The sequence below is a fragment of the Fonsecaea nubica genome (assembly GCF_001646965.1).
Source record: "Fonsecaea nubica strain CBS 269.64 chromosome Unknown Scaff3, whole genome shotgun sequence".
Classification (NCBI taxonomy): Eukaryota; Fungi; Ascomycota; class Eurotiomycetes; order Chaetothyriales; family Herpotrichiellaceae; genus Fonsecaea; species Fonsecaea nubica.
Window position 1 is genome coordinate 280,854 of NW_019173676.1, and position 26,503 is coordinate 307,356.

Consider the following 26,503-nt stretch of genomic DNA (forward strand, 5'->3'; position numbering starts at 1 on the left):
GGGACAAATGATCGAGTCGTGGTGGTTGGTGACTCTTTCACCAGCAGCATCCATTGGATCATAAGGTATCAATATTACCTTCCTATCCAGAACGAACTGTTCGCTCAGATGGCCTCTACCCTTCTCGAGGGAAACTTTGAGATAATTGGGGACAGCCCCTTCTGACCACTTTCGATCTTATGCCTCGACGTCCTTTCTATCCTGGCAAATAGGTTGATAGAAATGCAGACTCATTGTGCTTTCACAAGCATTAGAGACGGTTAGGGTTGACATCCTCCCTGGCTTGTAATCACTTTGACTAACAACATTGATAGACATCCATCCGCGATAACTATTGGTGTATGGTACGTTTCGACTTCATTTCCTCCACATGAGCCAGTGGTCATTCGAAGACAGCTGCATTCCAACCCCAGTTCAATCATATTGAGACTGCAAACACATCGTCTCCCATGAGGTGATAATCGCAATGCCATCACGCAACAGACGACCCGTGCCTGGATAACAGCACTTCAGAAGCAGAAGTCCCCAAGAGGCAGAGAATTATTCAAACCCTACAGACCATGTTAATGCCGTCGTCTGGCGCCAGGAGGACTGCGTGCGACCCTTTCTTGTTCCGGGTCAACGTCAAACCGGAAGTCGAAGACAGTCGTTGGCAGCAATGTGTTCGTCCTCCGTGCGACATGTCAACGACGTTGGGTGGCACTCCGTACCTATTATTAACGCCATTCCATCCCCTATTCAGGGCAGGGCATCTGAGCCAGAGCCAGAGTCAGAACCAGCTATCAGACTGCCTCGATCAGCGCTGCTTGTTACTCATAGCGTCCTCCGAGAAAGGGCCCAGTCAATCAGTCAGCCAGCCAGTCAGTCGGTTTGTGGGCGGGCAAGGGACCGGCAAGCAAGCAGGAAAGAATACATTTGTACCGAGTACTGGTCAAGCATGGCGAATACGGCCCGCCCCTTGTTAGTCATGGCGGCTGTAGTTTCTCGGCCCCCATGAACTATTCCGTCAAACCTGGTCGACCTGCTTCCTGTTCAGTTCGACAGTGGCTGCAATACGCAACGATAGCGCCTTTACGACCGCAGACGATGGCAGGGCGGCTGGGCGGGTCCCGATGAGGCCGACATCCAGCTGGAATGGAGCAGATGAGATGTCTTCATACAAGTACAAATTGACCACTACATGCTGATGTTGTGTCGTCCCTGGTGCTTCGCCTGTGTTGCTCCGAGGCATGAATCCGTAGACACTAAACCGGATGGCACAATCGCTGCTCGCCACCCTTCCCACCTTCTCACGCCTCGTGAAAAGGTCATTTCCCATATTCCAGCCCTGCCGAAGAGCGAATTGCCGGCCACTTGTCAACGCCTGCCCGCCTGCCTGTTGTTCCGATTTTTCGGGTTTCATCCCCCAGAGAACCACATAGTCCGGGTCCAGCCCTTGCTTTTTGAGAGCAACTCCGTGCAAAGAGAGCCAAGTACCAATAAACAAATAGAAAGGTTCGTCAGCAACAGTCGTTCTGTCCATCGCTCCAGTAGACCAGGACGCCATGCTTCAAGCCTAACCCGGGCATGGTCGACGCCCTTGAGAGTGGCGGTACTACCTCCACCGTCTCCCATGGCTCTCTCTTTCGCCCTCGACAAGTCCCCTCTCCAGATCGTCCTCGTATTTGTACGTGACTCTCCTTCCACTTGTCCCACCACCGCCAGAGGATGAAGCCTGTTTGGCGGCTTTCTCGCGTCGCTGTTGTTCTTTGAGCATACGTTCACGATTCCGTGCTTCGCGCTCGAGGGTGTGAGGGTCTTTCTCTTCGGGGTGGGTTGACCCTGACGCCGACATTGACTGTGCAGGTGCTGGGGTTACTGTGCCACTGGAGCGATGAGATTGTGACCGTCCATTGACCATCGAGGTGTCCAAGCCGTTAGAGTCCTCAACATCACGACGATGATCTTTCTTGTGACGCCGTGACCGATGTCGCGACTCAGGCTCTTCAGTAATAACCTCGTCCTGCTGTTGGTCGTAGTCGTAGTCGTATTCCTGATGTTTGTCTACATCTTCGCGGTGGCGGTCGTGTCGAGAGCGCTTCCGATCCCGGTCCCGATCCCTATGTTTGTCGTCTCGATGCTCTCGATCCCGGTCTTTGGTCCGTGTCTTCTCTCGATCTCTATCGCGGTCGCGGTCGCGGTCATGGTCTCGCTCGCGATCCCTATCGCGGTCTCGATTTCGATCCCAATCGCGGTCCCGATCTCGATCTCTGCCGTCGTGACGAGAGGACTTGCTACTCCGGTGTCTGCTCTTGCTTTCAGCCTCATACCCATCTCGAGTTGACCTTATCGATTCCTCGTAGTCGTCCATTTCGTGGTCCTCACCAACGTCCCCGTCATGACGTCGCCGTGAGGACCGGGATGAATGCTGCTTGGAAGCTCTCTCCTTATCGCCCCGACTGCGTCTCGAAGAGGACTTGTAATCCCCCGAATCCGATTCCGCGTAGGATGTTTCCCGCTCGTTCCGATCATAATCATCATAGGTGCCGCGCCTTGACGATTTCCTGGAAGGCTTGTCAGAGTCGCGGTAGTCCGACTCGTCTTGCTCGTCCCCTTCATATCTCAAGTTGGAGTGTTTGTCCTGTACGGATTGTCGTCGAGACCCGTCCCTGTCTTTATCAGGGGTCTTACTACGACTTCTCTCGACATCTCGAGACTCTGAACGCTGTGACGCCGACATAGATGCTCTTCCCATGATTTGAAACCCGGCTGCCGCAGGTCGCGAAGGCGGTCTCCCGGGCACAGCAGCTTCACGCATCGCTCTAGGACCGGTTGGTGCCCCGATGACGCCCACGCCTTTTGGTTCCATGGGTGAAGAAATTTGCGGGAATGTCTTTACTGTTGGAGCAATATGCCCGTTTGGCATCGGGATCGAGCCACGCCCGCGAGAGGAGAATCTACCATGTCCTCGAGAGCGAAAGCCATGATCACCGTATTGAGCCGAGGGACCAAGCGGTGCCGACGGTGGTGGCATCGGGCCTTGTAGATCTTCATTGTATGCTTCAGGTATCGGCTTTTCTGCAGGTGTCGTTTGCATAGTGTCAGAAACCGGTGGTTGGGCCTTCTCCGCGTCGTCCTGTCCATTAATCCCGTTCACCTTATCAGCTTCCAAGGACTCATCCATAGGTTGAGATTCTACCGCTGTCGCCACCTCATCACCTCCACTAGCCGCAGAAGCTTCAGAACTAGCGGTTGTAGTGACAGTCTTTTCGACGGTGATGGCTTTCTGGTAGTCTTCCCCAAGGGCCTCTTGGATTTCTTCCTGACCGCCAGGGGCGAAGTCATCGTCTTCGTGACCGTCATCAACCGGATCGTGGTTGTTGTCCATGTGTTCTTCTTCGGCCGCGGCGACTTCGGCGGATGCGGTCTGCATCGTATGAGACTGCACATTGCGGCTATCGAATTGCTTCTGGCCTGACAAGTTCTGGTATCCCTGTTGGTGGTATTGCGAGAATTGATTGAAGTTACCGCGGCCTCTCACAAAGCCGCCACGGCCACGACCACGACCTCTGCCATAGCCGCGGCCATAGTAGCCATTTTGAAAATCACCAGAGGTATAGGGCTGTTGAAAGTTGCCAGACGGGCCCATATTGAAACCATAGTTGGAACCGAAGTCATTGCCCATGCCATTCGAGAATGCATTTGCATTATTATTCTGCCACATATTGTTGTTCTGGCCTTCCCAGCCATACATTCCTTGGTTGGCATTGTAGTTCATAGCCATGTTCATGCCATTCATCCCATTCATGTTCATGCCTCCGTTTGGACCGCCAAATCCGCCAAACATGCCTGCTGACATTGGATTCATTCCCATAGGCATTCCTGTAGAGCAAAGTCAGAAAATGTTGTTAATTGTGGAGCAGTAGCAAGCTCACCCATCATTGGATTGAAGCCCATCCCGTTTGCCGACATCATTTGCATCATCTGATTGTAATCCATATTGCCGAACCCATTCATCATGTTTGAAAAGTCCATGCCATTGAAACTCTCTGTATTACTTTGGCTCACGTCTTGTGAGTTCGGTTTGTTCTCGAAGGAATTGGTAGGCTGAGGAGTGTCTTCAGTACTCTTCACTCGGGTCGGAAGTGGCTGCAGGTTCTCGTCCTCTGCTTCCACCTGGATGTCGATATCGTCGTCGTTATCGGCGGGTTCAGGGTCAGGTTCCTGATGTGAAGATTAGGAAAAAAGTTGTCATCAAACAGATGGTAGAGCAGGCAATTACCTCAATTGACGGTTGGACATTTCCAGCAAGGGTGTCTTCACTTTCTGCCACGTCCTCTTGTCGCCGCTCCTCCGACACCTCTGCTGTAACTCCATCTGTTTGGCTGCCGCCGTTCACGACGGGTTTGCCGGCATCTGGTGGGTGGACAACCTCATCTTGTCCGACAGATTTGGCCCGCTCATCCACCCTCGTCTTCTCTTGTGCCTTGAGATAAACCTTGATGGTCTTCTGCATGGCTTTACTCGGCTTGCAAATGTCGTCGGTAAAGGGTCGATGTTCGCATTTGGGACAACTGGAGCCGCGAGTAGTGCTGAAGCCTGTCTAGTGTAAGTCACTCGCCAAGAGGAACAGTTCACACAGTCACTAACATGGTTCGCAGATCCCGACATCGCAGCAAGAGGTTTTGTATGGATTGAGGTTGAAGTTGTGGCAGCGCGTGCATTTCAATTTCTCTGGCACTTTGTCCAAATCCAAGGAACTGAGAAGGTTAGCGCAGGAAAGGCCAAAGGCATGCGATCTCCAAACATACTTGAGGACATTGGTCAATGATGTATCTAACGCAACAGCGGCCATGCTGAACAGAAGTCAAGGGACAGTCTGGCTGTTCCTGATTGTGGGGGAGTGAACCAGGTCTGCGATTTGGACGAAGGAATGGAAAGATCAAACGCCATTAGATGACAACAGGCAGGGGCGTCGCCGGCCTTGTGTGACACAATCACTAGACTATAAATGACAAAAATTCACAATCATATCAGAATAAAAAGGTTGGACATGTCAAGGACGGGATGGTCGCGATGGGAAAGGAAGTTTTCAGTTGGTAGTTTTGCGCAGCCGGGGGTGCCAGGCTGAGAGCCACCAAAGCCTGAACCAGCCTGGGCGAAAGGCTCTCAAAGGCGGCCTCTCTGCCTCTCCACCTTACGCTAGGACCGATATAGCTTAGTGTAGCATCCGATCTCTATGCTATGCTCACCAGGGCTGAATCGCCCCTCAGAAAATGTACCTGTAAGAAAATGGCTAAATGGCAGATCTCAATTCCGCCAGTCCGATACTTGGCTTCAACGTTAGCATTAGTAGACATGACGCTTACACTTTCGATGATTTGTACCTTTGGATGGACTCTACCCATACTAGTATAACTTGGTCTGCAGCTCTCTCTATTTTGTATGATTTGATCGCCTTTGAACACATGGAATGCATACTTGACGGTCAATCCATATCTGAGCAATATACAAATAGCCCAAGATGATCCTGGGACCAATCAACGGGATTGATTGCGTCGCTTTTGTCATTTTTTTAATCCCACAACTACTCTACCAAGTAGACATCAAAGAGCTGCTTGGTGTGATACTCAGAGTAATACCATTTTTGAGTAGGGAAACCGCATGGATCTTGTGCGGGTCGCCACAGTATACTAACCACTCGGGACAGTTCTTAAACTTCCCTACCAGCTGGTACATGAACGGTATTATATGAAAAGACACCTCCGATCGCCCTTCACACAGCATGCCACGCTCTTCCAGGACGTGGTCATTCGCTGCGTTCGATATGCGTTCGCAAAGATCCCTGCCAGGGTGGGGAGAGTCTTCTTTTCCAAATGGGTCGCATATCCATTCTTCCGATTCCGCCTGTTGCGACACGGGTTTCTGCACTGTCCCGTGTTTTATCGGGAAGTCATTAGACATGGTGCCAGAGGTCTCTGGATAGTTGACGATCCGGACTGCGACCCTGACATCATAATATACTATGCTCATGGTTAGTTAACGAACGTCCTTTGCCTGGAGAGAGGGTGTTAGCTGATGCTTGTGCTTAGGTGGGGGGTTCTCCATGGGTTCGGCATATTTCTATCTCGAATTTCTCATGGCTTGGACAACTCGATTGAAAAAAAGTGGGTTCAAGAATCCAGCGGTTTTTGCATTGGAATATACTCTCGTCCCGGACGCGCAGTGGCCGGTTCAGTTTAATGAAACTCGTGCAGGATATGATTTTCTTCGGGATAGGTTCGGGCATGGGTCGGCAGCAAAGATCTGTGTGAGCGGTGATTCAGCAGGTGCAACTCTTATCCTGAGCATGCTTCTCCAGCCAGGTCATCTCGAACAAGATCCTCAGCTCCAGTCACGGTATCGACCAGGTTTAGCTGTACTTATCTCGCCTTGGACCCATCTAGTGTCGGACCTGAACCAGAATACACCTAGTGACTACCTGGATCGCAACAGCTTACATCTGTACGCAACACAATATGCAGGGGAGGCGACGATGACGGACAGTGTCATCTCTCCGGGTCTCTGTACGGGGCGCTGGAAACAAGCCTCGCCACTAAACGGGTTTCGCATCGTATACGGCGCAGAAGAGGTCTTTGCTCCTGGCATTCAAGCGATGGCTGATCGCATCAAGAAAAATGGCGCCACAGTCAAGGTCCAGGAGCGAGAGGCAGGCATTCACGCCTGGCCTGTGGTAAACTTGTTCCTCGGAAGCACACGAGATGAACGGCTGCAGGGACTTGACATCATGACTGATTTCATCCTGTCCTCCAGCCTTGCATCGGGTTTGCATTAGAATGGTGCGCTAATGGCCTGCCTCACATCTTCATAGAATCCAATCACGCCATCAGATTAGATCAAGTTTGGAAAGGTCTTTCATTGATGACAGTTGGACTAGCAAAACGACGACCACAGCCATGTGAGCTGGGTTGTTGTTATGCAATCTTGTCTTCAACTGCTATCTCCAGATCGCTCTATCATCATTTGACAATCAATGATTCACGAAGTTGCAGGCACCAAGCGGATATTTTTTCAAGGTCATTCTTCTTCCTATTGGTGTTACTGTCGCAAAAGCGAAGGCACGTGTCGCGGACACGCGTCTGAAAATTGATCCCCGTGTCATAATCTCAAAAGTGACTGGGAAAAAAAGTGGATTGGTCATTCTCATGGCCTTGGCTTTCGTATCGCCATCGCCATCGTCGGGGTCCGGCTAACATCTGTAGGAGGATGACATGGGACATGCAGAAATTGTTCTAGGGGACGCAGGGGCCAGCAGGGTCTTTCAATGGGAGAAATGGAGGAAGGAGACCGTAAAGTTTGCAAAGCGCAGAGGTGGGATTGTGGATTCGCAAAAAAAATAAGGCAGGGCGTCACAGTTGGAGTTGGCTCGATTGATTGGACCGTGGCCTTTAGCGTGTTTCTGGGCCTGTTGATCTGATCATCGGATGGCTGAGACGCCCACAAAAGCCCTGACCTCAGCTTTTATAAGGCCCCTCTGACCCCTCAGCTGCACGTCTCTGAACTACATGACTCGGTCTTGCTCAGGAGTCAAGAACACAGAAATCCCAGCCTCTCCGGATTTACGTTATTCCGCATTTCCCAGAACACGTGACTCTGGTTGCCCACCTCGCCGCCTCAAACTGACTCCCTGTCGTCAGTCTACTAGTACCTACCTAGGCTGCTAGGTGGTGACTTAGTAACTTCTGTTACCATTTGTGTGTTTCTCGTACCGCACCCGGGTGTCTAACGCCCTTACCAGGTACCATTGTACCACTTCACGCTCCTATCAACCTCCCTCCTCTGGCTTGACGGCTTGAACTGGTTCTTCCCTTCACATATTTCCTCCCGATCACTTTCCGTCACCGACAACAATCATGGTCGGCCCAGTCTGAACCAACAAAGGGCGCTGTTGTCTATTCAAAATGACTAGTTGCCCATCGCACACGCTCCACTTCACCGTCACCAATACTAGTACTGCACCAAATCTTACCCCCCGGGATTCCTGCACCACCATCCAGCTGCACCCTTCATTCGCCGAGCAATGAATGAAGAACACGACAACCCGAACTCCGAGTCATCATACCGTCCTTCCAGTCCAGATTTATCAGGCTTCACCTTCGCAAACGCCCCACTGCCCAGACTAACCCGAATTCCAAGCTACCACGCACCAGACTCCAATTTCCCTTCGGGTCATTCGTTCACTCCTCGAGGTAGCTACGACGCCTCGCCGTTTTTCTCCCCTTCGACAGCGACATCCACCGCTCCTTCGGCGTCGTATTTTGGCTCTCGCCCTCAATCACAAAGCGCCCAAGTCAGTTTCCCCCCTCAGACTTTCCGCACTCCGAGCTTTCCAGGCCAGCCTCCTACCCAATATCTTTCAGAGGGTTCGTTTCAACAACATTTCGCTCAACCATATAGTAGTCCGCCAGTGACTCACTACTCTCAGTCTGCGTTTGGTCCCCATTTGGGCACAGGCCAGAGCCAGCCACCGCAGCCGTCTCTGCCCGTCTATCCTTACGCAGACATGCCTCCTCGCACGCGGCAACAGAAAGCCGCTGAGGCACTGGAACAAGACTACGGTCTCAACGCAGCAACAAGAAATGTCATCCAACCTAAGGTAGAGCAACCCCAACCTGTACAACCCGTCATGCCCATCGCCACGGCAGACCCTTCTTTTGGAATCGATGTGAGAACGAAATTTCCCGTTGCACGAATCAAGCGCATCATGCAAGCAGACGAAGATGTAGGCAAGGTTGCCCAAGCAACTCCCACGGCAGTTTGTGAGTCCTGGAATATTACCTCCACTGCCCCCTTCATTACTCTAACTCTTACCTAGCCAAAGCGTTGGAGCTTTTCATGATCACTTTAGTCTCCAAGGGTGCGGCAGAGGCAAGAGCAAACAACTCAAAACGAGTCACAGCACAGCATCTCAAGGCCGCACTGATGAAGGATGGGCAGTTCGACTTTTTAAACGACATTTGTGAGGCTATCCCTGACGAAGGCTCCAAGAAAGGCAGGGCCAAGTCGGAGGCCAAGAGTGAAGATAGTGAAGAAGATATCAGGCCCAAAGGCAAAGGGAAAGGGGGGAAGAAGAGGAAAGCGGAAACTGACGATGAAAGTGACTGATATGAAATCATTCACTCGATGAGCTATGAAGAGTTTTGTATGATCATGAAGACGATCTTGACAAGCTGAGCATTATACTGGCTGGAGCGATAGCCATGGAGGGAAAGACTGCTGCGGTCAGATGGGGAATTCGACCGCCCAAACATAACGACCACATATGGATGAACCCGTCGAATAATAGTTCCCCGCATCGATCACACAACGCATCATCCTTGATGGTCCATCATGGTCCTTCCTCTCCATCACCTCCGTCATAACCACCTGCACTGCGATGTCTTCGGCTCGGAGACGGGGCGTTATTCCGCCACGGCCACGGCGCTTGAGTCACCAGCGCCACAAGGATGATAACTCCAATAAGGCTGGTAAATCCCAAGGCAATCCACCCGACAACAGCGGTATACGCAACCACCACCAGGCATAGCAGCGCAAAAGCCCCGATGATGAGACCGCCCATCAGCGCCGCTGCAATTATGGCGTATCTCTGAACGCTCCGTTGCGATGTCTTCCCATTCAGCCCATCCCAGTCTGCAATCCAGTGGTCCTTGAAGAAGGTCAAGATAGTGGAGCCAAGTGAAGCAATTGCCAACGCAAGAAGGAACAAGAGCCAACTAATGGCCAGGAATCCTTGTATCTGGTCCACGTTGAAGACTGGCTGTCTTGCTCGAGGTGTGGAGGTGTTGTTGGACAAGACATAGGAGAAGGTGATACTCGCGCCCAGGGTCGATATGCCAATGATCGTGGTGAAGACACCATTATAGAATGTGGTGACTGATGAACCAGGGTGTTTGGTAATGGGTCGAATGTGAGAGAGAGAATGGCCGTGCTCAGAGTAGAGCCCGGTATGCGTTTTGGTTGGGTTGATGACACCGACGGAAGGTAAGGGACCCGGGTTGTATACATCCTCCAGGCCTTCGTCTTTGGAGGCTGCCCGCTCCTGTGCTCGACCTTCGAGTGTTTTAGAGGACTTGAAGGTTACACCTGGTGCATTTAGATTTGAGGGACCCTCCATAGTGAGGATAGAAGTGATCCCGGCTTCTGATATATGAGTAGATCGGAGTCGGAAAAGGGTTCACACCAGACTCACTCAATACTGGCAAATGGTACTGTCTAATTCAGCAAAATCTGTAGCAGAGAGAGAAAAAGCAAGAACAGCAGCAGAAGAAGATCCTTTATCTAGTTGTTCAGAGGTTTGCCAGGGAAGCTGCGCCTGGCCTCAACAGCGGAAGTTGTGACCAGACATCGGGCTAGCACCATACATGGTCTTAACGGCTCCTCCGACAACTACTGATTCAAATCATCTTCATCTGGATTCTCCTTTCGACATAATCGTCCGACCATACCTCTTACCCCAATGAACGTTCCAAAATGAGGCAAAGGGCATGGATATCGTGAGTTGCTTACCCAAGATGCATGCTGTGCAAGGACTGAAGAGTCTAACGTCAAGATGGCTGGCTAGCTCACTCGCCTGATTGCCGGTACTGGTTCATACCAGACCAAACAAAGGACAAATACACCAGCAGAGCGCCTTGCATCTTGCAAGAGCATCTGCAATGCCTTGACTGTGAGTGCGCTCCCCTTCCTGCAAACTTTGTCTCATTGACGCGGTGAAGCACACCTGGCGCAGCGGAAGCCTCGAGCGCGAAGATGAAGCCGCCCTGACCTACACTGTCAAACTCCTCCAACGCCTCGAAGGCATTCTCCACGATGAGTCGCGCAGAGCCGCGCCGCACTCCTGCCTGCGCTATGTTGCCTCGAGCCAGACCTACATTATAATCACCAAGCTCGCCGTGTCCTCTGCCAACCCGGATATCATCAAGTCCTCTGCTCAACTCTTCCAAATCCTCATTAATGGCGAGGCCGAAGGACTGCTTGACAGCAAATTGTTCACAAGGTCTCTGTTAGATTTGGTATGCTTTGCTACAATAGGAGGGAAGATCATTGTCGAGGAACGTCTAGAAACAGACCTGGTGGAATTGCTATTCGAGATTGCTACCAAGATCCGCCTCGACCCAGACATCCTTCCTGCTTGGTTCTATCCAGGTCGAGAAACAACACGCGGGCGCAACGCTGCAGACGATTCTAGGAGAAGTCAATTTCCTCTGTTCCATGTGCTAGTGCAATACGTTCACCACGATGGCCCCGTGGGTGACTTTGCTCGCACGGCGTTGTTATACTTGACGGAAACCGCCTCCAGATCCAAGCCATTGGAAACATGGATGATCGAGAGTGACCTGGCACCTCAGATGGCTAGTGGGTTGGGTGCCCTATACAGCAGGCTCAGCAGACAATCAACTTCACTTAGTGGCCAAGCCTCCGCGCCTGCTATTGTCTCTCTTTCGGATCGTTCAGAAACGCTTGCTTCGCTCACAACAGTACCACAAGTCTTTCAGCAAGATATCAAAGCCTTCTTCACTTATCTGGCGTTCTGGCAGGATACATTGAACCACTGCAAGTCGGCAGAAGTCAGTGATACTTTGCTGGACCATTTTCAGATACTCTTTGTCCAACAACTCCTTTATCCTTCGCTCTTGGAGTCATCCGATGTTGAAGGTGGCTCTACCGCCGCGGTCATAACCCATCTGTCCCGGATTCTAATTGCTCTCGACCACGAACAGCTCGTGGATCGCATCCTGCGCTACCTTTTGGCGTCACCAAGCATGCCCCGCGGCCCCGCGGAGAGAAGCCATCGAAGACAGAGGATGTCTGTTAGCCGACGAAAGTCCATCGATCATTTGAAAGCCCTTGCAGAGGTCGCCGACAGCCCTTCCCCGAATCTTTTCAATCTTCTCGACTTGATGGTAATGAGCCTCAGATCTCGTCATTCAGAAACCGTTAATGCTTGTCTGAAGCTATTATCAGTCATCATTGCGAATCACCATTGTCATGTCCTCACGAATCTTTTCAAACTTGAGCCAGCAACTGCGTCTCCAGCTCAACGTGGAGTAGAGCATCTGAACAGCTCCTTGCTCAAATTGTTTGACTATGCTGCTGCGATAGCCAAAAACCCCGAGATGGATGAGTCATATCAAGCAGCATTGCTGGACGAGCAGATTCTACTGGAGCAGCACAGTTGCCTCCGCATGAACCGAGCGGATATGGACCAAATAGACGAACGAGACATGTCCATTGCCCAAGAGTGCAAGCTCTTTGAAGCTCTCCTCACATTGCTGCGAAGTTTTTTTGCAAATGACACTGTCACAAATCTTTATCTGACCGAGGCTGTCATGGGCCTGGCTGCTTGTGAGCATATGAATCTGCAAGGGTGGCTTCTGCGGCCAGGGAACGAGACCGACAGTCAAGACTGTTCCTCGAGTAACATTACTTTCATCATTGGTGAACTTATAGAGCAAGTTCGTCAATGGCGCTCACAGTTTCCCGAATGGGACGAGCTTGTCCTTCGAAGGAGAATGGAACTGTCAGAGGATGACACGCTTACCAATCCTCAAAACCCAGGGAACTCATCATGGCAGACGAAAGACGCTGATTCGGGCCTCAGAAGCACCTCACCTTCTGTTGGGAAATCTCAGTCACCACCAGCAACTCCAAGAGGGCGAAAGGTAACGACAAGGGATTTTGGGTCCATCGACGGTGCTTTGTCGAGGCCTGAAACACATCGGAGCAGCTTAACTGAGCGCACTCTCGGCCATTCTCCCCTGAGGCAATCAACACCGGCTCAACTCGGGGAAAGCGAGGGGTCAACACAGCAGCCAGCTTCTTTGGTGCCACCGCCATCGATCCCCCTTTTAAAAACACAAGTTACTCTGTTTAATTTTCGGGCGCCCGAAGAGGCTTCGGAATCACTCCCTGTACACGCAGGCCGCAAACAAACTTCAAGTCCTCCTGGTGATCAACGTCGCGCTTTGTTGGACGCCAGTGGTGAATCTGGAGCTGCAACTCCGAGCGGCACAGATGACTGGTCATTGAGCCCGAGGAATCACGTCAGTCTCAGCCATGTACTGACCAACGCTATCATCCTTCAGGAGTTTGTTCTCGAGATTGCAGCAATTGTGCAGCTGCGGGCTACGTTCTTTGGCGAGGTCGAGTTTACGGCGAAAAGCTCGGATTAGTGGTTGTGAAAGAGACCAGAGCAAGGTCCGGCGGAAATGCAGGTGTTGAGTTCTATGTTTATCAGTGTAAAGATACCCTTCCACAACGTCGTATGCTGCTTTCGGGCCATTGCAGAGTAGGTCATCAAACGTCAAATCCCGTTTACTAGAGCTTCTCCTTCTATGTTGCCTAGCATCTTTTTCTCATACTCGTCCAACATTTGTAAAAAATGGTTCCTCCGCCAACTCGAGATCCAACTGATCATGAATGCATTTTTCTGCAGCTGGATCAACTCCTTCTTTGTTATATCGGTCCCCTCGGCCATTTTCAGCATATTCTCATTCACGTAACCGCGGAAATAGGCTGGGTCGTCGCTGTTGATGGTGACTTTGACGCCCTGCCGCAGGAGGCCAAGGATTTCCCGGCCCTTGAAGTCGGCCGTGACCACGGAGTTTGAGATTGGACAGCAAGTCAGTCCGATGCCGCGAGTCTTGATGGTGTCGACCAGTTCCGGGGAGTCAATGATGTTGGTGCCATGGTCGATTCTGTCCACTTGGATCTCGTTAACGGCCTGACCGATGTGCGTCAGGGTGTTGGGCTGGTCAATGTCGCAGTGCATGGTGAGCAGATAGCCCTCGCGGGAGGCGCGCTGGAAGACGGACGCGAACTTGCTGGGAGGGTTTTCGCGCTCGTCGCTGTCCAGGCCGACGCCGATGATGCTGTCCTTGAACGGGAGCGACTCCATCAGGGTCGACATGGCGTATTCGGCACTGTGGTCGCGGAGGAAACACATGATCAGACTCGCTGAGATGCCTAGCGTTCGCTGCGCCGTGACGATGCCGTGGCGGTAACCGCGCACCACGGTCGGGAAGGGCACTCCCCGCGACGTGTGTGCTTGCGGGTCGAAGAACAGCTCGACGTGCTTCACGTTCTGGGCGTATGCGGTGCGTAGGTAGCTCAGGGCCAGGTCAGAAAAGTCCTCGGCCGTGACCAGGACGGCCATGTTTGGATAGTAGATCTGCAGGAACGAGGTGAGGTCGTTGAACGCATAGCCTGCCTCCGGGTGAGACGGTTCCAAGTGGGCAATGGACGACGGAGTGGGCAGGTTGTTCCGTGTTGCGAGAGCGCGGGCAAGATCAGGTGTCAGGCAGCCTTCGAGATGGACGTGAAGCTCCGCTTTGGGCATTTGCGCGATGAAGGTTTTGAGGTCGACCTCGGGTGATTGTGGTCGGGTTAGGCGGTCTGATGCCATCCTGGCTGGTGTAATCTTACACTGGTTTCTGTCTGTCTAAAGGATCAGCCTGGTCTCCGTGTTCCGGTTTTCCAATGCAGACTTGTGAGAGGCTGTCCTCGGGATGTCGCGAGGCTGGGGGGGTCGGGCCGACGAGGCTGCAATCCGTAATACCTCCCCTGCTCACCTTTTCTTGTGGGACCCCGAACTCGAGGGGATCTTTAGAGTTTTGAATCTTGATCTTTGAAAAGACCCAACCACTCACTCCACTCTTGACCAAACTGATGGATGTATCCTTCTACCCGATAGCGGAAACCGCGATTTAAGCTGCCTGGTCTCTCAAGGGCTTTTGGGGAGGCCTTGTGCCTAGCTGTTTTGCTCTGTTTCCGCACTGGTCAAAAGCCTGCCTATAACATCAAGAGAGTTGTAACTTCGGCGACACGGTATCCGGCATCAGTTCGACCTGGGAGAGCCGTGGCAGCACCGGATGTCAATGATATCAGCCCGGATTGATAACGGTCTGCGTGACCAACAGGATGTCCGGTGAGTCGAGTAAGTTTCGTAAAGGATGCACTCCGTCTACAGATGTTGGCTAGTGGTGTTCGCAAACCGTCGTTCCGTCTTCGTGATTTGTCTATGGTCAGACATATATCGTTTGGAGGGTGTGTCCAAGACCATGGATGTCGTCAACATGGAAACGAGTCCTCCAATCATTTCGGCTAAGGTCGATCGGCAATCACGTGCTGCGATCTTCAGCCCCGGGAACCTTACCAGAAAAGAAGTTTCGCCAACCAAGGCAGAGAGAAGGCAGAGAGAGCCGCAGCTTGCGGCTGGTGAGTCAGGACTGGGATATGATCATCCTCGGTGGTGGCGGCGAACCGTAGAGGATGGGGTGTGGCGTTTGTCTTTCCCAGCCAGAGCATGAACGTTGAGGCTGCAGCCAAAGAATGGGGACTTGTGCAAGGTCAAACGCATAATAAGGGGGGGGAACTTTTTTTTGCTGCTTGTTTAGGGCCTCATGGGCGCCAGAGATGCATGGGAGAGGAGATTCTTAGCGGTGAGCTTCAAGGGGGCTAGACTCGAACCAGCCACCTGAAACATGGCTTGGTGCCCGGCCTTGGGAAGTTGGAGCATTCCGGGGGCGCCCTCACCCTCCCGTGCCTTCCAAGGGTGCCGAATGCCCACCCAGGAGGAGTACCTAGTCCCTCGTCGGTGGTGCCAGGCTGTGCGGTGGGCGACACTTACTCTTGCTCAACAAGAAAATAATTCTCCTGAGTCCATACTATTCTTCATCGTCGCCATCATCACCGCATCAGTCTCAATTTGGTTTCTGTCGCTTCTGTATCTACTTATCACTGTTCGCGTTGTGCCAGCCGTTGCCTCCGATTGGCAATTGTTAGCCCGCACCGACTCTTCTGCACGAGCGCGTCCGCACCTTTGATCGCGTTGGAATTAATTGGGGGGCTCCCGGTGCCTGCATAAGTCTTCCCTTGGCAGCCAGAATCGAACTGGGAGACAGCATCGACCACCTTGCATAATCCATCGGACTCATCGCGACCTGTGGTCCTGGAATACGATTCCTGTCCTTTCTGGTCGCCCTCCTCGTTGTATGCCGGGACGATGGATTGTGCTTGAGCGAGGTGGATGGTTCGGTCCGCGCAAGTCCTGCGCATCTAACACACCCGTGTCTCATCTGGCCTGACGCCCCCGAGTCCCAACGTTGCGAAGTCACGAGCAATGGCGTTTCTCTTCAAAAGCAGGAAGAACGCGCCGCCCGCCTCGGGCTTACCCCCAGCGAGTCGAAATATCCATACCTCTGACGGCACCCCGACTTCGTCAGGTGCCAACGGTTCCATAGACAGCACCGGCGAGAGATCGACTCAATCGCCTCCTCCTAATCCTAATGCAAGTTCGAATCCAAACGGTTCCCTGAGTTCCATGAACTCGACTTTGGCCGCTGGACCTGCTTATCCACGGCGCGAGAGATCAGAGTCAGAATCTGGGGTACGTCAAAATTCTTCGATTGACATCGATACTGAACGGAAGCGCTGACTATTGTTGTGCGTAGCCACGGCCCTCGACGGCTACACAGCCGACTCAAGTTCCCAATGCCGCCCTCTATCCCTGGTCGCAGCGACGATTGAATTTCACTACTGCGCAATCTAATCCTTTCCCTCGCTATGGCGCGGCTGTGAACGCAATTGCCTCAAAAGATGGTGATATCTATATTATGGGGGGCCTCATCAACGGTTCCATGGTTCGGGGCGACTTGTGGATGGTCGAGTCCGGCGGTGGAAGTCTGTCCTGTTATCCCATCGCGACAGTGTCGGAGGGACCTGGGCCCCGCGTCGGACACGCAAGTCTGCTGGTTGGCAACGCTTTCATCGTGTTTGGCGGTGATACTAAGATGGATGATAACGACGTGCTTGACGACACTCTGTACCTGCTTAATACTTGTGAGTGGATTGGTCCTGTGTTTCTGTGCCGGTGAACATTGCTCACCATCCTCTAGCTTCTCGACAATGGTCTCGGGCCGCACCTCCGGGTCCACGACCTTCTGGCCGATATGGTCATACCCTCAATATTCTGGGCTCCAAGATATACATCTTTGGAGGTCAGGTTGAGGGTTATTTCTTCAATGATCTAATAGCTTTCGACCTGAACGCCCTACAGAACCCGGCAAATCAGTGGGAGTTTCTAATACAAAACACGGGCGACGACGTTGTCGGGCCGAATGCGAAAGTGCCTGCTGCAAGAACAAATCACACGATTATTAGCTACAACGATCAATTATTCCTGTAAGTGGACCGTGATCACCAGTCGAATCTCGTCTAATCAATCCGTCCGTAGGTTTGGAGGCACCAATGGCACTCAGTGGTTCAACGATGTCTGGACGTACAGTCCCGTCACCAATGTCTGGACGCAGCAAGACTGCATAGGATATATTCCTGCTCCCCGCGAAGGCCACTCCGCTGCGTTGGTCAATGACGTGATGTATATCTTTGGTGGTAGGACCGAAGAAGGCACAGATCTTGGTGATCTAGCAGCCTTCCGCATCTCGTCAAAACGATGGTATACTTTCCAAAACATGGGCCCGTCGCCGTCGCCCAGATCCGGCCACAGTATGACAGCATACCGCGACAAAATCATCGTCCTTGCTGGAGAGCCTAGTTCCGCGCCTCGGGATCCTGCGGAGCTGAGTATGGTTTATGTACTGGATACTGCAAAGATTCGTTATCCAAACGATGCGCCGGCGAGTAGCCAACCTATAGATCCGAGGCAACCGAACAGCCCAACTCGAAGACCAAGTACCGAAGCACGATCTGCTATGCCCATCCGTTCGACATCACGGGAAGGAGCAAGGAGTCAAAATGCAACTCGCGAGCAATTCTCAGGCGGTCCGGTTCAACGACCAGACCCGGCTGGACAAAGTAGCTCACAGTCACGACTGCCGCGGGCATCTATGGCACAGGCGCCCGCTGGACCTCCACCTCAGGGGCAGGCGCCAACGCCGCGAACGAATGGTGTGCATTCTCCTCCCAATGCCCCTAACACCCCTAACGGACCAAAAGCCAGGTATAATGGTTCTCCGCTCGACACAAGAGGCACTGCACCCGGCCCGGATGGCGGTCGAAGTGTGCCTCAAGAGGGTGTGATGCAGCCCCAAGCAGTGAGAGACGTTCAAAAAGAGAACATTAGACCCAGCCGCGAAGGAAGTCCGAGCACTTTCGGCCGCAGGACTCCAACTCAGCGGACCGAATCAAAGGCGAAGGCTATGGAAGCAGGTGAAGCGGCTCCTCTCATGAGTAGCGGTGTTGCTAGACAACGATCGCTCCGGTCGCAAAGGGCTCAAGGTTCCATCGATAGTACCGAAGACGGGCACCTGGGACGTTCTTCATCCGGCAGACATCATGGGGAAGTACAAGGTGATAATCGAAGTTTACGAAGTATGCCAGGCGACGAACCCAAATCTCCCAAGATGAATCCTCACCAAGAGGCGCTATTGAAAGAGTTGGAAACTGCAAAGAAGACGAACGCCTGGTATGCTTCAGAGTTGGCTCTGGCTCGGAAGCAAGGTTACCACACTGGCGCTTCCTCTAGTCCCACGTTTGACGAGCGAGCCGTGAGTAAGGTCACCGACGACGATCGGCCACTAATGGAAGCCTTCATGGCCATGAGAACGGAAATCATCAAGATGCAAGAAGCCATGGAGACACAAGCTGCATCTATGGCTAGACGGATCGCCGAGGTGGAACATCAGCGTGATGCCGCCGTCACGGAAGCTGCGTATGCAAGGGCAAAGCTCGCGGCTCATGGTGGTAGCCAGCGTAGCACACCACAACCTGATGCGTCGCGAGAGCCTGATGAGCAAGAACGTTTTACTGACCTTACACGCCGCCTTGCTTTGGCACTCGCTGCACAGTCTGAGCTGAAGGCCAAGCTTGATTCTTTGAACAACGACCTTGCGTCCGAACGGAAAGCTCGAGAAGTGGCGGAAGAATCTGTGGATGCTCTCCAACTCCGCTATGATGAGCTGAGCAAGAATCGAAACCCGGCAGAACTCGAGGGACTTCGCGCAGAACTTTACGAAGCCCAAAGCCTAGCTCGAGCAGAGGCAGGCCGCAGGGCTGAGGTAGAAGAAGAGTTGCGGACTCTGCGGGTCGATCATGAGACTTTGGTCAAGACGCATGAGGACACATCGTCGCGACTAACAAATCACACTTCTTCGATGGCTGCCCTAGAGGCCGCCGTCACAGCATCCACGAGCAAGGTGAGCCTTTACGAGCGCCAGATTGAGGAAGAGCGTGTGCAAAGAGAAGTTGCCGAGAAAAAACTGTCTCAACTGCGAGCCGAACACGAAGATAGAACCACGGAACTGGAAACTGTCTCGAAACGCCTACATGACGCTGAAGAGTTGGCCGAAACTCACGCCAGAGAAGCTGCCACTCATCGTGAGGCGCTGCTTGTCGGCCTAGCCAAACTGTCATCTGTCGACACAGGCTCTAAACAAGACACTGTCGCCGACCAGAAAATAGCCGCTCTTCGTGAATCAGCCGAACAAGCCTCGAATTTGGCCAAGCGCAACCAGGAAGCAGCAGATAAGGCAGCGCAGAAGCTACGTAATGCAGAGGAACGGATTGCTGGACTGGAAGCGTACCAAGAACAGTCGAGCCGCGAGGCTCTCCAGATCCGGAGGCAACTACAGGCCACTTTGCGGGATGCACAAAACTATCAGGCAGAGATCCGTGAGTTGCGATCGAACCTTGAAATGTCTCAACGAGATGCCAGTGCTCTTGCTGTTCAGCACAGTGCCCTCAAGGATCTGCTGGGCGAGCGCGGCATAAATGTCTCTGACGTGAGACGGTCGCCTATATTTGATCATTCTCCAAGCTCTCGATTTGGCACGCCCGAGCAAGCTCGTCTCCGAGAACTTGATCAACAATTACAAGCCAGCATCAAAGCCCACGAGGAGACTAAGAGTCAATTCGAGGCTCGTATGCAAGAGGCTGACAGCACCTACAAGGAGAAGTTGGAGCAGCTTGAAAACGATTATCAATCTGCCGTCCATTACGTCAAGGGCACTGAGAAGATGCTGAAGAAAATGAAGGAGGAGCTCACCAAATACAAATCCCAAAATGCCCAATTGACTGGCGAGCTGGAAACTGCTCGAAGCACGAGTGCGGCTTCTGGAACAGCACCGGACACCTCGACCTGGGACGAGGAACGAAAGCAACTTCAAGCTTCAATCGAGGAGATGAAGACGCAGACAAGCAAGCAGATTGCTCAACTAGAGTCGAACATGACGTCGTTGAAGTCAGACCTCACAAAGGTTCAGACAGAAAGGGACCAGCAGAAAGCCAGCTACGAGGAGCTTACACAAACCGCACAAAGACTGGGCAAAGAGCTAGAACAACTCAAGTCAGAAAACTCCATGCTTGAAAAACAAGCGGAAGAGGCGGAAAGCCGAGTGACAATGCTCCTTGATCAAGTTGGTCAGTCTGTAGGAAACTATCGACGGCAGTCACAATTACAACCTCTGCCCCATGGGATCCCTGGACTGGGGCACAACCGAGAGGAAAGCACCTCCACACTGACGGATATGTCGGTCCATGATGACGCTTTGTCTCGAGACGAACGAGGGTCCATCGCTCTGGACAACCTGGCCTCTGAACTGGAAACGCTACGATCACAATGGGAGAGCACGAGTAGGAACAACTATCGGCTCAGTACAACTTTTGACTCGGAAAGGACACCTACGACAGAGAGTCATGGGACGGAACTGAGCGATAATCTCGCTAGCTGGAGACGGAGGCTTGAAGAGGAAGAAAGTGGAACACGAGAGACGTCGGCTGTTGCTTGATGAAATCCTACTTCAAATTCATTGTGACATTAACGAAAAGGTCCGAGGCGTGTGTGAACAACCTCGACCTCTGTTTTTACATTCTTATTGGAGTTGTCGTGTCTTCTGGGAGCCCAATATGCGGATGACAGTGATGAAACAAGTTTCATGGAGCTGTCTACTGGTTAGGAGCTCAATGTAGTTTTAATTGCCAGGTCGTTGAGCACAGAATTGTGGACTAACTGGATCAGAGATGGATGTGGTTGGTTGGGTTTGGCAGGATGTGTTTCAAGTTAAATGAATGGACGTCAAATACCTACATGCAGCCAATATCGACAAGCGTAGCAATATCGCGTTATACAGTCGAGTCTACGAGGCTGTGTAGCAGTGTGTACGAGGTAGTCTTACAAGGCTGAGATAAATTCACGTGACCCTAAATTTACTGGTTCCGCAAGGCTGAGCTCGTGCGCCTCCCCGCATTCTGCGGCAGGCAGGATTTTTGGTCAGGCGTGTCACAACCATGCTTGCTCTACCATTTGGGTGTTCCAAGCAAAGATACTTTTCGTATTCAATTGCGAACTCCTAGCCGTACCAAGCAGGCCGCGAAACATCGAGGGATAACCTCACGCTGCCAGTCTGTTTGCTCTCGTGAGCTCACATCTCTTTCAAGTCACCGCTGTTTTCGCCCACCAACCAGTTGATCCTACCTATCCTTCGACTCCACGAGAGCCTTTCTCTCAGTGACATGACGGTTCCAAGTGTCATGGTTCGTTGTCCATGCGCGGACCTGTTCTAGCTACACCCATTGCGGAGACCATGGCTTCTCACAATGTCCCAGCGTCCGGGGGACTGGGTCTCCTCGATGTGAACCGGCGCAGGCCTGCAACTCAAGAGGGGGATCAATCAACACCTCATCACATGCTCGAGGATGGAGGCCGCTTCTCATCAAACTCCATCTTCAAACAGCCGTCGCCGCTCGGTGTCCCGGCTCGAGGCCAACCGAACGGGCCTTCTACCCCAAGAATAATACCTCAAGAAGCGGAAGACTACTTGACAGCAAGACCAATTGCCTTGCTGCAGCGCACGAAGAGCGATCTTGGTCCCCGGCGCAAAGAGACACTTCCAAAGATCCCCGCAGAAGATAAGCTGGCGCACATTCGGCATGGCTGGGATGATGAGTACACGTCGAACGAATACCTGTCGTTGTTACACTCGACCTTTTACATGTATTACACGGAAAAGCGGCATGAAAGCAACGGGTCGTTGTCGGAGGAATCCAAGCAGTTCCCCAGTGTGGATTGGCGCATGAAAGATCGTATGAAGACCGTTTCCGCTGCATTAGCCATCTGTCTCAACATTGGTGTGGATCCTCCTGATGTGATCAAGACGAACCCAACGGCGAAGCTCGAAGCCTGGGTCGACCCAACGGGAAGTAGTGGGGGCACGACCAAGACGATGGAGCAAATTGGGAAACGCCTGCAGGAGCAATACGAATCGCTGAGTCTGCGGACAAGATACAAGCAATACCTCGATCCCTCAATTGACGAGACAAAACGCTTTTGCATTTCATTGCGTCGGAATGCGAAGGATGAGAGGGTTCTTTTTCACTACAACGGTCACGGCGTGCCGCTGCCCACCCCCTCGGGAGAGATCTGGGTCTTCAACAAAAACTACACTCAGTACATACCTGTGGGCCTTTACGATCTGCAGGCCTGGTTAGGAGGGCCCAGTCTGTTTGTCTACGACGTGTCTCATGCTGGAAACATTGTCTACAACTTTGACACATTTCTGGCGAAGCATGAAAAGGAAAACGAGGAGCTCAAGAAACGAGATCCCAATGCACCTATTCAAAACTATGGGGATTGCATCCAGTTGGCGGCTTGTGGGAGGACCGAAATGTTGCCCACCAACCCAGAACTGCCTGCCGATCTTTTCACGTGTTGCTTGACGACACCGATAGATATCGCACTGAGATACTTTGTGTTACAGAATCCACTTCCCAATGGTCCTACGATCGAAGATGGCAAAATACCCGTACCCGGACGGCTGCAGGACCGACGGAGTCCTCTGGGGGAGCTCAACTGGATTTTTACAGCCATAACGGACACGATTGCTTGGAACATTTTACCACGACATTTGTTTAAGAAGCTTTTCCGTCAAGATCTTATGGTCGCAGCATTGTTCCGCAATTTCTTATTGAGCGAGCGAATCATGAGGGCCAACCATTGTCATCCAATCTCATCGCCCGCGCTGCCCGAAACACATCGACATCCTCTGTGGCAAAGTTGGGACTTGGCCATGGAGATGGTGTTGGCACAGCTCCCTATGCTCCGTGAAGCCGAGGAAGGGAAACGAGTCTATGAATACCAACACTCGACCTTCTTTTCGGAGCAGCTTACAGCCTTCGAGGTCTATCTCAGCTCTGGACCCACCAAAGATCGAGCCCCGGACCAGTTGCCCATCGTTCTGCAAGTCCTTCTTAGTCAAGTGCATCGACTACGTGCCCTGATTCTCCTCAGCAAATTCTTGGACCTTGGACCGTGGGCAGTTCATCTAGCTTTGAGCATTGGAATCTTCCCTTATGTAGTGAAGCTTCTCCAAGCAGCCTCGCTAGAGCTCAAGCCGGTCATGGTCTTCATCTGGGCTCGAATCATGGCGGTCGACTACACGGTACAGAACGATTTGCTCAAGGACAACGGCATTCACTATTTTATTTCCATCATGAACCCTCGTTCAGACATTCCTGTGGGCAATGCCAGCGAGCATCGAGCCATGTGTGCCTTCATCGTTGCCACGTTTTGCAAGAGATATCCTCCAGGCCAGACCGTCTGCTTGTTGCCCGAGCTTTTCAATGCCTGCCTGCTCAACATGGCAGAGCCTGAAAATCCCTTGCTGCGACAATGGTCCTGTTTGTGTCTCAGCATGTTGTGGTGCGAGTATGCCGATGCCAAATGGATGGGTATTCGTTGCATGGCTCATGCCAGACTCTGTGAATTGTCACTTGATCCCGTCCCAGAAGTTCGAGCGGCCATGCTCCATGCTCTGACCAACTTTCTCGGCATTCCAGATCTGACCGATCAGGTGTCCCAGATTGAAGAAGGAATCGCCTCTTCTGTCCTCTTTATGACATCCGATGGCAGCACGTTGGTGAGGAAAGAACTGGTTGTCTTCCTGTCTCATTTTGTGAAGCGCTACGAAAACAAGTTTATCGTGGTTGCTTACGAGCAGCTCGTGGAAGAAAGGGATAGACACCCGTACAAGCAGTCCCAGTCGACTAGTGGCGAAGCTGGTGACTCTCTCAAGTGGATGCCAGTCTCTGCAAACACGATTTATGGCTCGATTTGGGTTCAAATCTTGATGTTGTCGGTCGATCCGCACCCCGAAATTGCCCGGAATGCTTCAAGCATTGTCGACCATGTGCACGAGACATTGATCAACTCGCCCATGAGTCAGATGGCTATGGCAGTCATCGATGACCTGCTGCGGTTCTCGAAACGGGAAGAGTCCCAGCTTCAGAAAGTCCCGTCCCGCGATTCACTCAGGACAGTCGAAAAACAACCCGGCACTCCTCCTCCCACATTGGCGAAACAGCAGAGCTATTTGTCCCTGAGTCTGAAGAGGGCTGGCAGCTCCCTGCGCAACCTCGCATTTGGGACGGGTTCTCCTAATCCTTCGACCTCTTCCAATCAAAACAGCCCTCAGACATCTCCCACGAAAACAAGAGAACTTGTGCAACCAGTCAATACTCCTCGAAGTCGTCTCCCACCTGAATGGAGCCGCCCACCAGAAACTTCCGACGCGAGAAGCACCCCAGGATCGTATCACTCTGCCGTTCTGCCTACTTCCGCAGGCTTCGTTCCTCCCGAACCGAAAACGCGCGCGATTTTCCCTCTTCCAAGCACTTTGCTAGATTGGTCAACCGAATATTTCCGCGAACCACAGATGAGACCCAATGACCCAGATGAGCCGGGATCAGCGGACTACAACTCAAGACTCTGGCGGCGGAACCGCAACGAAAAGATCATTGCTGACAATCAGCCATTGAAAGCCGTGGCGGGAAGCTCCAAATGGACCCGCTACGAAGGGTTTCTCAACAACCAGAGCCAGCCAATGAAGCTGACGTTCCATCAGTTCGATAGCCACCTTGCCGTTACCGATGACAAGGACACCGTCACAATATGGGATTTCCAGAACAATGAGCAACTGAGTCGGTTCAGCAATGGAAATCCTACTGGAAGCAGGATCAACGATGCCAAATTCTTAAACGAGGACGATCAGCCTCTGTTGATGGTGGGTAGTTCCGACGGTGTTCTCAAAGTGTATCGAAACTATCAGAGTTCAGCAGACGTCAAGGTGATTACTGCGTTCAGGGCCTTGACGGAGCTGATCCCCAGCAACAAGAATGCCGGATTGGTCTTTGACTGGCAACAGGGCCAAGGCAAGGCTCTCGTGGCTGGGGACGTCAAGGTCATCAAAGTATGGAATGCCGCGACAGAGCTTTGTGTTGGCGACATTCCAGCACGCAGTTCTAGCTGTGTGACCAGCCTGACTAGTGATCAGGTGGCAGGGCAGATTTTCATTGCGGGTTTCGGAGATGGTGTAATCCGCGTATTTGACCAGCGCCTCAACCCTCGGACTGCCATGGTCAAACTCTGGCGCGAACACAGACAGTGGATAACGAACATTCACATGCAACGTGGTGGCGTCCGTGAACTCATTTCTGGAAGCAGGAATGGTGAGGTGAAGTTGTGGGATCTGCGGAATGACAAGGCTGTATTGACGATGAACGCTACATCGTCGACACCTTCGCCATTGAAGCCCGAATATGGCAAAGATGGCACAAGTAATATTGGAAGCACCAGCTCCACGGCATCCCTGGCAGGAGGCCCAATGGCCCTGCTCCGCAGCCTCTCGGTCCACGAACATGCTCCGGTCTTCGCGGTGGGCACCGACAAACATGAAGTGAAGTCATTTAATACCAATGGCGATACACTGGGTACCTTTGAGCCCTCCAGCAGTCGGATGGCGCACGTTGTCGGCGGCAGTCTTGCAGTGAGGGGGCATCAGGCTCCGATAGTAGCAACAGCATACCATCCACACCGCATGTTACTGGCATGCGCAGCGCTGGGAGATGGACACGTGAGTTTGGTAACTTACTGAGCGGAGCGGCATTGATGATGGAGGATTGAAGACTGCAGTGTGTCTTGGTCGGGGGAAAGGCCGATGTACCGGGTTATGAGGACATTGTCTCTTTCCGCCGCGACGGCATCCAGGCCTTTCTCAGTTAAAGCTGGGTGGTGAGGGTATGATCTGCGCACAAACACGTGGACGCTCCATATCATCTTTATTGAAATCAGTTCTGGTGGAGATCGTCATACCAGACGACGAGCGCGACAAAAATCATCTTAGTATTGTTTCTTCCCCGGATGCCGCATGATCCGGAATGGGAATGAATGTAGAGGCAACATCAAGGGCGTCTGGATTCTCCTTGGTCAACGGGTCAAAGGCATGGGCTCGAGATGGACAGTAGTACATGGCAAGTGGGTAGTTAGTTAGTGCTTGTAGCGGGCGTCAGTCAACACATGTACTTGTATTCCTCTAACCCGGGACGCGACGCATAATAATATTACCACGGTTCTGGTCTTCCTTTCGTCCTCTACCTCTATGCATGTTTGTAGGCCCAAGAGTCATCCATCCACTCCGCTTGCTCGGTCGAACTTTCAGGTTGAATTCTCGTTTGA

The 26,503-nt window shown here is 52.3% G+C and overlaps 8 protein-coding genes across 8 annotated transcripts; 5 read left to right on the forward strand and 3 right to left on the reverse strand.

Moving 5' to 3' along the window:
• Positions 1 to 1,006: 1,006 nt before the first annotated feature.
• AYO20_00778 (hypothetical protein) lies at positions 1,007 to 4,834 on the reverse strand (the record flags this gene model as incomplete). Its single annotated transcript, XM_022639087.1, has 6 exons — positions 1,007 to 1,514; positions 1,599 to 3,861; positions 3,915 to 4,203; positions 4,262 to 4,578; positions 4,630 to 4,739; positions 4,791 to 4,834. The coding sequence occupies 6 exons, from the start codon at positions 4,832 to 4,834 to the stop codon at positions 1,007 to 1,009; spliced, it is 3,531 nt and encodes a 1,176-aa protein (XP_022504878.1).
• An 896-nt stretch (positions 4,835 to 5,730) lies between these two features.
• AYO20_00779 (hypothetical protein) lies at positions 5,731 to 6,814 on the forward strand (the record flags this gene model as incomplete). The annotated part of the gene is made up of 2 exons (XM_022639088.1): positions 5,731 to 6,013; positions 6,072 to 6,814. 2 exons carry the CDS (start codon positions 5,731 to 5,733, stop codon positions 6,812 to 6,814), a joined length of 1,026 nt encoding a protein of 341 aa, XP_022504879.1.
• Positions 6,815 to 8,059: 1,245 nt separating this feature from the next.
• On the forward strand, positions 8,060 to 9,144 carry AYO20_00780 (hypothetical protein; the record flags this gene model as incomplete). The annotated part of the gene is made up of 2 exons (XM_022639089.1): positions 8,060 to 8,798; positions 8,855 to 9,144. The coding sequence occupies 2 exons, from the start codon at positions 8,060 to 8,062 to the stop codon at positions 9,142 to 9,144; spliced, it is 1,029 nt and encodes a 342-aa protein (XP_022504880.1).
• A 223-nt stretch (positions 9,145 to 9,367) lies between these two features.
• Positions 9,368 to 10,153, reverse strand: AYO20_00781 (hypothetical protein; the record flags this gene model as incomplete). Its single annotated transcript, XM_022639090.1, has 1 exon — positions 9,368 to 10,153. The coding sequence occupies one exon, from the start codon at positions 10,151 to 10,153 to the stop codon at positions 9,368 to 9,370; it is 786 nt and encodes a 261-aa protein (XP_022504881.1).
• A 356-nt stretch (positions 10,154 to 10,509) lies between these two features.
• AYO20_00782 (hypothetical protein) lies at positions 10,510 to 13,211 on the forward strand (the record flags this gene model as incomplete). Its single annotated transcript, XM_022639091.1, has 2 exons — positions 10,510 to 10,532; positions 10,769 to 13,211. The coding sequence occupies 2 exons, from the start codon at positions 10,510 to 10,512 to the stop codon at positions 13,209 to 13,211; spliced, it is 2,466 nt and encodes an 821-aa protein (XP_022504882.1).
• A 131-nt stretch (positions 13,212 to 13,342) lies between these two features.
• AYO20_00783 (adenosine deaminase) lies at positions 13,343 to 14,443 on the reverse strand (the record flags this gene model as incomplete). Its single annotated transcript, XM_022639092.1, has 1 exon — positions 13,343 to 14,443. The coding sequence occupies one exon, from the start codon at positions 14,441 to 14,443 to the stop codon at positions 13,343 to 13,345; it is 1,101 nt and encodes a 366-aa protein (XP_022504883.1).
• Positions 14,444 to 16,159: 1,716 nt separating this feature from the next.
• Positions 16,160 to 20,783, forward strand: AYO20_00784 (hypothetical protein; the record flags this gene model as incomplete). Its single annotated transcript, XM_022639093.1, has 4 exons — positions 16,160 to 16,426; positions 16,491 to 16,878; positions 16,935 to 17,220; positions 17,273 to 20,783. The coding sequence occupies 4 exons, from the start codon at positions 16,160 to 16,162 to the stop codon at positions 20,781 to 20,783; spliced, it is 4,452 nt and encodes a 1,483-aa protein (XP_022504884.1).
• A 795-nt stretch (positions 20,784 to 21,578) lies between these two features.
• Positions 21,579 to 26,050, forward strand: AYO20_00785 (hypothetical protein; the record flags this gene model as incomplete). Its single annotated transcript, XM_022639094.1, has 3 exons — positions 21,579 to 25,814; positions 25,885 to 25,901; positions 25,954 to 26,050. The coding sequence occupies 3 exons, from the start codon at positions 21,579 to 21,581 to the stop codon at positions 26,048 to 26,050; spliced, it is 4,350 nt and encodes a 1,449-aa protein (XP_022504885.1).
• Positions 26,051 to 26,503: the final 453 nt, after the last annotated feature.